We start from the raw sequence: 10,050 nt of genomic DNA on the forward strand, positions 1-10,050 counted from the left end.
CATGGATACTGTAATCAGAAGAGCACCCAACTCCAGGAACTTCACCCACATACCTGCACAATGGCAGAAACAGCAACCATTTCTGCAAATCCATTTATGTATGACATGAAAGACCTCTCACATGTGCAAACATTCTGGGGATGGTGCCCAGGCTATACCTGCCCTCTGACGACTCCTCTGGACGTGAGTTCACCTTTTGTTTTAAGGAGTGTCATAAGGTAATTTTCCCCTTAACGCTATTAATAGCCAAAAAGCTATTACTGGAGGAACTCTGGTGACAGCCATAACGCTAGCTAATTCCTTTATAAATTCTCAGCGCTTTCATCAACGGATAAAAAGAATTGCGTTCACAGCTCTCTCTCTTTTTTTTGGTAAACGCTTCTAGTGCGATTGCTTTGCGCCCTCGCCCGCCCGTTGTCTCCTCCCTCCGGCCGGGCACAGCTCAGACAGGGGGCCCGACGGCAGCTGCGGGACTGGGCTGGGACAGGCGGTACCGGGCCCTGCGCCGGGGGAGGGCGGGGAGACCGCGGCCCGGCCTCTCCCGGCGCCGGCGGCACAAGTTTTAACGGCGGCTGCCCGGGGGGGAGCGGGGTCGGTGCCGGCCATGCCTCCCCCGCGCCCCGCGGCCCCGGGCGGCCGGAGCGCGGCCTCCGCCGTGGAGCCCCGAGGCGGCTGCGGGGCGCGGGGGGTCGGTGCCCGGCGCTGAGCGGCTCCGCGGGTGCCATGTCCTCGCTGGTGAAGGAGGAGCTGATGAAGCGGCTGTTCGGCCCCCGGCGGCGGAGGCTGCACGAGTTCATCGAGGTGGAGGGCGCGGGCGCGCAGCGCTACTACCTGTGCGCCGCAGGTACGGGACAGCCGGGCTCCAGAGCCTCTGCCAGGGGATGCGGGGGATGCGGGGATGCGGGGCAGCGGGGATGCGAGGGAGCGAGGATGTGGGGAAGCGGGGGAGCGGGGATGCGGGGGATGCGGGGATGCGGGGATGCCGGGGATGCGGGGGAGCGGGGATGTGGGGGATGCGAGGGATGCGGGATGCGGGGCCGGGGCTCAGCGCCCCCGGGGCGGAGCGGGGCAGCGCCTGTCCCGCCGCTCCCCGGCAGAGCACACACGGAGCCCGGCTCGCTGCTCCCGCGCCCCGGCGGCCCCGGAACCGCGTTCTCGCCGAGTTCTCAGTCACGCCGGGTCCGGTTTTGACACCGGCGGGGATACAGGACATCTGCCCCGGGGCTGCGGGCAGTGCTCTGGCCGTGGCAGTGCCGTGAGCGCCCGAGCTGCTCTGAGAAGAGCAAACCCTTACAAATAGTTCTAATCGGGTTTTCTATAGAAAAGTGTAACAATGCAGTAACATTGCAGGAAACATTAGTAAATTTTTTGCACTATACCTCGTCTTGGTCTAATGTCCCACATATTGTCCCTATTACACTTTGAACAACAAATTAGACTTACAGTTTAGTTAAATACACACTGGAATTAGTAATTAGCACAAACTTCGAGTAAAACAAGATTTCTTTAAGAAGTCAACTGCACTCCCACAGAGAAGGAAATCTTGGTGAACTGAAACCACTGCAGGTAGTTATAGCTGATTATTTTTCTAAATTTCAAGTGAATCATCTGTTTCATAGTGGTTTCAGAAAAGTTTGCGTGGGGTTTTTGGTTTGTGTGTGGGTTTTTAATTATTATTTTAAACCACTGAAAAAGACTAAAAAGAGAAATGTCATCTGTAAGTAGTTAGGTTGAAGTGAATGAGTCTGTCAGTCTGTTTCCTCTTTAGGTTCTAAATACGTGTATTAGATAGAAATCATCTGTGTACTTGAGACATAGATGAGGCTGGCATCCAGTATTCTATATTCATTATCTTTCTAAACACCTGAAGTCCTTAGAATACATGAGCTGTTTTACTGATTATTGGAAACCCTGAGCCACCTTTGTTCCCTGTACTCCTTTAATTTTGGTAGAACAGGCTTTGTATGTTAGAACTGTAAAAACAGTTTTAAGGAATTAATTTCTGAATATCATAGCGCTTCTAAACATACAGAAATACCAATCTCATTCATAGTTTATCAATAGAAGTATCATTAGTTGCATGTTGGAGGTCTATAAGCAGCCCACTGTTGTGAAACATCCAAAAAAGAGAAGTACTATTATCCACCTTTAAAATCTTTACTAAAAATTTATTTTTCAGGAAGGGGAGAACACACCATTAAAGAAAGCCTCTGATCAGATTTACTGATTGGAAGTCTCTACAGACATAAAGCAAAACTCATGTAGAGTATTAAGAGTAGGATCTCTGCACTATCCAATATTAAACTCTCTTAATATATTCAGGCACAGTCGAGTAAGTGGTGAGTAGAGTGGAAATATGATTCTGAAAGATGGGTTGCATCCAGCTGCCAGCAACTACTGTGTTCTGCTGTGATTCTGTAGGAGCAAAACACATTATCTAAAATCTTATCCCTGCAGTGCAACCTCTGTGTGTTTCGATTGATTTCAAATTACCATAAGAAAAAAAAATCGGTCAAACTATAGGCAAAACTTCCAAGGTCTGTGCCTTTTGAAATGTCTGTTACAGCAAAATCCTGGTGTGGGTAACTGAACAATCTTTTTTTGTACCATATAGCCAACACTATTTCCTTTTCACAATAGCAAGTCCCAGTTCTTGCATGAAGGTGACAGCATTCTTTCACAAAACAGTTTATAAACCCTGGAAGACTGTAGAGCTGAAATGCAACTCCATTTAGGGGCTTCTACAACCCGGTATTGGTATATCTAAGAAAGAACTGTGGGAATAATATTTTATTGTCCTCCAGAAACACTGGAAAAGGTGTTTAATCCATGGAAGGTTTTAAGAAATACTTTGTCATCTATGAAGGCATTGCCATAGCTGTGCCCTCCTCAAGCAAAGCTTGTAGGGCTTAATAGAATGACATGGTGGATCTGAGCTCATGCTCTCTATTAAAAAAAAAAAAAAAAAAATTTGACTCTTTTAACTGAGTGGAAGATCAAGCTGTATGCAAAATTCAGGAAGTTGTTTTTTTTCCTTAACTGAAAATAGCACACCCAACTTTCACCCATGGATCCATTATGCATAACATCTGTGCTCTCTCCTTATGTCATAGGTTTTCTGTTGTCACAGGGGTAGAGCAGTGGCAGTGTGGGGATCTGGGGGCCCCTAGAACATCCCTTGGCATTTTTGAGAGGACTTAGGGTTTGGGCTTGCTTCCTTTAGTTTTAACTCTGAGGGAGACAACATATTACCTTGCAAGCTAGCAAACCAACAAACAAAATGGGTGAAACTGAAAGTATGAAGAGAGCTTTCTAAGATTAATCTGCTAGATTTGCTTCCAAATGAAAACCACTGTAATTTCTCCATGGAAAATAACACAGTGGTGGTCTTCTGGTTAAAAATGATTGAGTAACTATAATTCCTGGGATCAGGGAAAAAAAATTGTATTTCCTAGGCAGGGAAACTATATGCTGAGAGAAATTACCATTAATTTATGTGTTTTCCACTGTTTTTCTTTGCAATGGAAAGAAGGAATATCTCCAAGTACTTTGTTGTTATTTAATAACCATTTTCTTATAAGCAGGTGATAATAAGAGATGTTTTAACAAGAGGAAGGTAAAACCAATGAAGTTTCAAAATGGGATTTCAAAAATTCAGGCAGTATTTAGAAATAAAAGCATTTTTCTCCTGTGTTCCTTGCCTTGTGCTGTGAAGTCGAAATGCTCCTGCCAGATGTAGGTGACTACTTGACCATAACTTGGGCTACTGGATAGCTTGGGAATGTGGCCTGCCCTGCAGCCATCAGCAGCTGGATATGCAGGAGATTGTTCAGGCTCTGGTACTTTTCACACTCATAACGGTCTGTTACAGAAATCCAGTCTCCTACTCAGCACTCAAGGTAATCAATTAATAATGGTAGTTATTGCAAAGAGCATCTTCATGCTGTTTTTAATCTCATTTCCTGCCTAAGTTGGAAAATAGTGATTTCTGTAAATTTAGTTCTGGACAACCGGAAGCTTTAAGAAAAAATGTCAAGGTTAATTTAATTTACATACTATATAGGGAAATAAGAGTTTTGCTTTAAAAAAGTAATGGCTTCGTAAGAGAACTTCGTTTGCTGAATGGAAAGTATAGCACAAGTTGTGTAAATACAGAACCTTGGTAGAAGTTTTGCAGTTTTCTAACTGCAGCATCCCAAAGAGTCTCCCTCTTGAAGTAAGTAGGATAATGCCGAATGAGAATTTCATTGCGGTGCTAGTGAACTCACATGAAAGGCTTTTAAACAGACAAGACTCTTTCTTCACAGGCTGGGTGAGGTAAATCCTAAATCTACTAACATCTGACAGGTTTCATAGACTGACAACATGGCACTATTCCTGCTACCTGGGCAAAATAAAACTGTCAAGTACAGTATAATCCTATACAGCCCTGTGTGTCGTGGTTTAATTATTGTAACTTTGGGAAATACTTGCTTGCATATCTAAACTACTTTTTTCTTGCAGTAACTAAAAGTAAAGAAGTTGAAATATGTATGGTTAAACACTGGCGAGTGGACCGAGAGGAGAAATATGAAATAGTTGAAAAGTGGTTTTTGAAAGATCTGGAGATGATTGATGGAAAAGAAGCAGATACAGTAAGTGTTACATTATGTATTATGTACATAGAGAATAATTTTCCTTTTTGTAATTTGGGATACAAGTGTTAAAATACATTATCTGAAAAATAAAGTTATGTTACCAAGGAATTTTGGCTTTATTGCATGTAAGAGGCTCCACATTACATTTGCACTGTTGAAAGGGCAGAGAAAGGTGAGATTTTTTTTTTGTTTGTTTGTTTGTTAGTTTATTATAATAGCCTTCATCTCTCTGGTTGAGACCTGAGGCAGAAGTTGGATGTTTTCTAATTTGGTCATTATAACTGGCAATAAAAGTTCTCCATTTGCAGCTTCCAGTGTAAACTGCAGTTAATACAATAGATTTTAGAGTGTATTTGAAAACAAAATTTCATTAAAAATTTTATGGAGACTTTCTGCTGAAGTGTTGTGCTGAAATATTCTTTAGAAATGATTCAGCCTTTCACAACTGTGATGATCAAGATCTGTCTCATTTTTGATTAAAGAAAAGCCTAAATGAACCTCAAAGTCATGGGGTAATTAGCACTACTATAAATATTCATAATAGATATTCATATCCATAGAATTTAAAAGAATTTATTTGCTGCCAGGATTAATTGTGTCAAAGAGCCAGAAAGCACAAAGAAATACAACTGAGGCAGGAAGGGCAATCAATATTCTTATTCTCCCACAGACATAGAGAGTTATAGTCCAAGGCAAGTGCTTTTCATGTACTGTGTTTTAGGCAACATAATGAATTGATTCAGTTCAAAACAAGACTGTACAATCCCAGTAAAGTACAGTGTATTGCTTGAGCAAACTTAGAAAATTTTACTCAGAAAAAATTCCCAATGACAAAGAATGGCAGCTGTTATTTTTTAAAGTTTTAAAAGACCGTTTAAGATGAATAGCAGAAGTATGTGCAGTCCTTTAGAGCCCATCATACTGAGAGCAACAGATTGCAATTCTAACACTGTAATGTGTGTAGTAATTTCATTCTCTCTCAACTTTTTTTTTTCTTTTAGGATAATCCATATTTTGATATGCATTTCCACAAAGTCTACAATATGGAAGCATATAGTTGTGCATCTAAATATACCTTTGCTCGAACACTAAACAAACTGAATGCGATGTACCTTAAGAAGGACTTCAAGGTTGTGAACTTTGATGACACCTATCTAAATGATGATTCAATCTGGTCATCCAGCAATAGAGATTTCTTAGTAGTTATGAGGGTTTGCTTCTATGCTTCCAACCTTTTATGTCTCTCCCTCTGTCGTTTCTCCTGAAGATGTATTTTCTAACATTAAGGTGACTGGTTGACTTTTACTGACTAGCATTTCATAAACCATCTGATCAAAAAGTTCATAAGTGGTATGCACTGTCTCCTTTTTAATTTTACATGTAAGCAAAAAGTGGAGCACACTTTTTACATAAATAGTTGATAATTCATTTATATATATTGAGGTCCTCACTCTAGCAAATATTATATATACAAGAGACTGGAAACATAGAACCAGTAATTATCATGGTCAGTGGTAATTGCTTATGCAGAGCTCAGCATTTGCTTATCTGTTCATGGAGGTATAAGTTATCTTTCATTAACAGCTTGAAATACTTTTGCAGCATTAAGAGCATTAACAGTTAGTTTATATCTCGGAAGTAGAAGAAAAAAAATCAGTTGAGTTCTGTATGAGAATGATGCACATTTCCATTTCCAATTGTGTTGAAACACAGAACTCCACTAAAGAGATCACACCTACATCCCCACAAGAATCCATTTCCTATTCTGATGAATAGGAGTACGGCATTCAGGTACCATGGGACCAACTTTTTACCTATGAAGCTATATTTTTTTTTCCCACAGAACATTTAGTACTCCCTTTGGCCTTCATGTTATTTGTGATACTGTCTTAGAAAACAAATGTTCTTAAGCAGCATTGTTTTATTTGTCAGACCTTTCAGACCTTCCGTATCATTAAAGTCTCCTTTCTGACCCTTCATTGGATATAAACAGGTGTGGTTTAGGGAACAGAAATTGTCTCCATCTCTGAACCAAAATATAAGAAAATACTATGTAAACAGTAGTTGTTGGCTACTACAGTTACTTTGTAGGTGAGTGATAGAGTTTTCAAAATTCATAGAATTATGAGAGTTTTTTAGCTAAGTAAGTGTAAGCATATTCAGTGCACTACTTAAAGGCAGATTAGTACTTAGAGTCACATTTGCCATGGGATGGAGTGTACTTGAGGGGTTTGGAATGCTCACAAAACGTAACAGGTGGGCTTGTGAGACTGGTATACTATCACAGAAACAGCGGATAAGTGGCAGCTGTGTTGACGGGAAGCTGAAGAGAAACAATGTTAATGATAAGAAGCATAGTGTTCCTGTCCAGTGCCAGTCAGCTGAGTTAGCTGGCTGTTCATCCCATAGTAAATAAAAAATGCCAACCCAAAAGAAGCTCCATTCAGAGAAGCCTCTGGTCAGAATGTCCTGCAGGAGAAAATTAGCTTTCTCCTTTGGTACCCAAGAGAGTTCAGGAAGGCAGGCTGTGGACTAAATGTACGGACCACGCGCTGAGTGATATCAGCTCCCCGTAAATCAGAGGCTGGTTTATGTCCTCTCTCAGCACCTGCCATCTCTAAAATGGGATAGCTGGGCAAGGTGCTCTGCTGTACAGTGGCTTGAACTTTGATTTTGTCTTTCATGTAAACTCCCGCCTTTGAAAACATTTATGTAAATGTACTTTGGATTCAAATTTGAAATAACATCAAATAAGTGAGAATATATTTGAAAACCTGTAAAATGTACAGCTTTCTACTTTTTAAATGTTATCCTATTGTGTGTATGTAGGAAAGCTCATACCTTTGCTTAGTTAATGTTCAGAAGTTAGATATTTATTCTAGGCATATATTGCAAATTACATTGCTTCTAACACAGATCTTAGTAAGTATCACTGTATGGTAAGACAGCTGTGAGGGCAGTTTATGTGGGTAACACAAATCCTTTGGCATTTGTAAGGACTTATTTCTTAAGTTTTCCACCTAAATACTGTTAGAGAGAAGGAATGTAATTTTAGTGATTGTTTGCACAATACAGTTATTCTTTTGAGAATGTCTTTGGGATAATCCAGTGCAAGTAGGTGTGTTGTGACATTTGATTATTACTACAAGAAGTATTTGCCCAACATCCAGGTTCCATCTTATACAGAATGTATAATACATACTACTGCTATTCATGATATATTGTCTTGTTTGAGTTGTGTGTTGATTGTTGAGGCCACAATGTTTTCTACAATATTTACAAATTCTTTGCTTAATAGGCACAAGGAAATGTTTTCTGTGTGGAAAAGCTTTCATCATTCATCTTGTAATTTTAATAAACATAGAACCCTAAAAATGAGCACTTTAGAGCATTTTTTGGAAATAAAGTACATGTGTACTGAATTCTTGCCCAATAATTGTCTCTATAACTTTAAAAACTGATGATAGCTAAAATGTTACTTTAACATTCAACTGTATTTAATGGACGTTTCATCGTTAGTTTATACATTTTTATTCTTGTACTATATAAAAATGTAATGAACTATATTGGAAGACACGAAGGTGCATATGCATATTCTTATGTGAAAGAATATACAATTAAAATATCTCTGGCATTTTTTCTGTCTGATAACATAGTATTTCATACATTCTTAACTGAGAAGTCAGACTGAACAAAAGGATTGGAAAACCCAGAGACATTGTCCATGTCAATTATTTCAGTTACTATCAAAAGGAAGAGCACTTTAAAAGATCTTTGTGGACCTAATCTAGGGACTCCTTACTTTCCCACAGTTCACTATAAGATGTCAACTGCCAAGACATGGTAATTGCTTGATTGTGCTATGGGAAGTCTGAGGGACACTGTCACTTTGTGGTGAGCACAGCTGTACCACAGGACACAGAGAATATGCTAAATTATGAATGGAAAAGACCCAACAGGCTAAATAGCCCATTTTTCAGTTAATGTGTAATTATTTCCTACATCACATTTCCTGAACTTAGATAAATGTAATGTAGTTTGAAATAAAGTATCTGAGGATTCATCTAGTTCTCCTGGAAGAATTCTACAAAATTTAAAGAATTTTGTAATGTATGGGAACATACTGAAGAATTTTATAACGTATAGGAAGAAACGTATGGGAGTAAAGGTTTAACATGAATGCATACGTAGCATTCCTATAAAGGGTTTCACCTACATGATGGAATGAAAATATGAGATTGTGGATATAATGCAGAGTTTCTTCAGAAGGCAGGAATAGCTATTAGCCAAGTTTGTTCCAGAGAGAAGAAAATACATGGCAGCCTGTAAATGAAGAAGAGTGATCATAAGCAAACAAATTCATGCTCACATAACAGAAAGGGAATAGAGGCTGTCATAAAAGACAGGTGATTTTTTATATATATATTTAAGCACTTAAACCAACATCAGAATTAAGAATACAGGGAAACCTATGACAATGGAGTTTATTTAAATTTTATTTAGTTAAAGCAGAAATACTCCTCTCCTGTGAGTATCTATTTTATGGGTAACTAATCTTTTCTTGCATCCTAAATTAAGCAAATACAGATCAGTGCAGAATTTTAAAAAAAGTTTTGGAAGTGAAACAGAGCAGGGAGCCTATTCTGGACTGTGACTACTAGGTTATTTCTCATACTTCTACTCCTTTGTGTTTTGGAGTTGCACATATACTAACATACCTCTTTCCGACACAAGCCTATATTGCTTTCCCTGTCATCTACCTATTTCCCAATACTTTTAGTCACTTTAAGCATATAAATCTTTTTCTAATAAAGTGATTGTATTATGCAGTTTTTAATATGTAATTTAAAAATATTTTGTCATGACTTAAAGTCAGTATTGGAAGATCAAAGACGCTTTCTAAAGAGCATCTGTTTAAAGCTGAAATAGGAGGGGAGAGGATGACACTGTGCATCTTAGTAGATGATCTCACCTCCGTATTAATGTGTAAGTGCATTTTAGCAGTACAAAGTGCATTTTGGTATGGTTTCTTTTTTTCTTTTAGCATAATTAAAGCTAAAAGATAGGAAACTAGCGGGTTCGGCTTAATAACAACAGCTTTTTGAAATCTTGTCCACTATTTTGTGGCTGCCTTGTCCAGTCTTTATAGACAGAGAGTTACATTTTGTGGCTGGTTGAGAAATTAGCAAACTATAACTTCAGTTTTAACCATGGCCCTCATGAATTATATATTACAGAATTATACAGCATATTGTTTTGTAAGTCAGAAAATAAAAAATACATTCAGCAAGACTTAATTGGTCAGTCATATTTAATCACAGAATATTCTGGGAAGGGACATGCAAGGATTATCAAATCCAGCTCTTAAGTGGATTGCCCATGTGCGGCTCAAACCCACAACATTGGTGATGTT

The 10,050-nt window shown here is 39.3% G+C and overlaps 1 protein-coding gene across 1 annotated transcript; it reads left to right on the forward strand.

Annotated features, from left to right (window-relative positions):
- The first annotated feature begins 615 nt into the window (after positions 1–615).
- On the forward strand, positions 616–8,170 carry EXOC1L (exocyst complex component 1 like). The gene is made up of 3 exons (XM_083862536.1): positions 616–844; positions 4,504–4,634; positions 5,639–8,170. Exons 1-3 carry the CDS (start codon positions 724–726, stop codon positions 5,900–5,902), a joined length of 516 nt encoding a protein of 171 aa, XP_083718662.1. The 5' UTR covers positions 616–723; the 3' UTR covers positions 5,903–8,170.
- Positions 8,171–10,050: the final 1,880 nt, after the last annotated feature.

This window comes from Zosterops lateralis (genome assembly GCF_965231275.1).
Source record: "Zosterops lateralis genome assembly, chromosome: 5".
In the NCBI taxonomy this organism is placed as follows: domain Eukaryota; kingdom Metazoa; phylum Chordata; class Aves; order Passeriformes; family Zosteropidae; genus Zosterops; species Zosterops lateralis.

What these genes read in the sequence shown, in the direction of transcription:
- EXOC1L (XM_083862536.1), top strand. Translation starts at nt 724, where the DNA reads ATGTCCTCGCTGGTGAAGGAGGAGCTGATGAAGCGGCTGTTCGGCCCC. An exon ending in CTACTACCTGTGCGCCGCAG is followed by an intron (nt 845 to 4,503) that starts GTACGGGACAGC and finishes TTTTTCTTGCAG; the next exon opens with TAACTAAAAGTAAAGAAGTT. An exon ending in ATGGAAAAGAAGCAGATACA is followed by an intron (nt 4,635 to 5,638) that starts GTAAGTGTTACA and finishes TTTTTCTTTTAG; the next exon opens with GATAATCCATATTTTGATAT.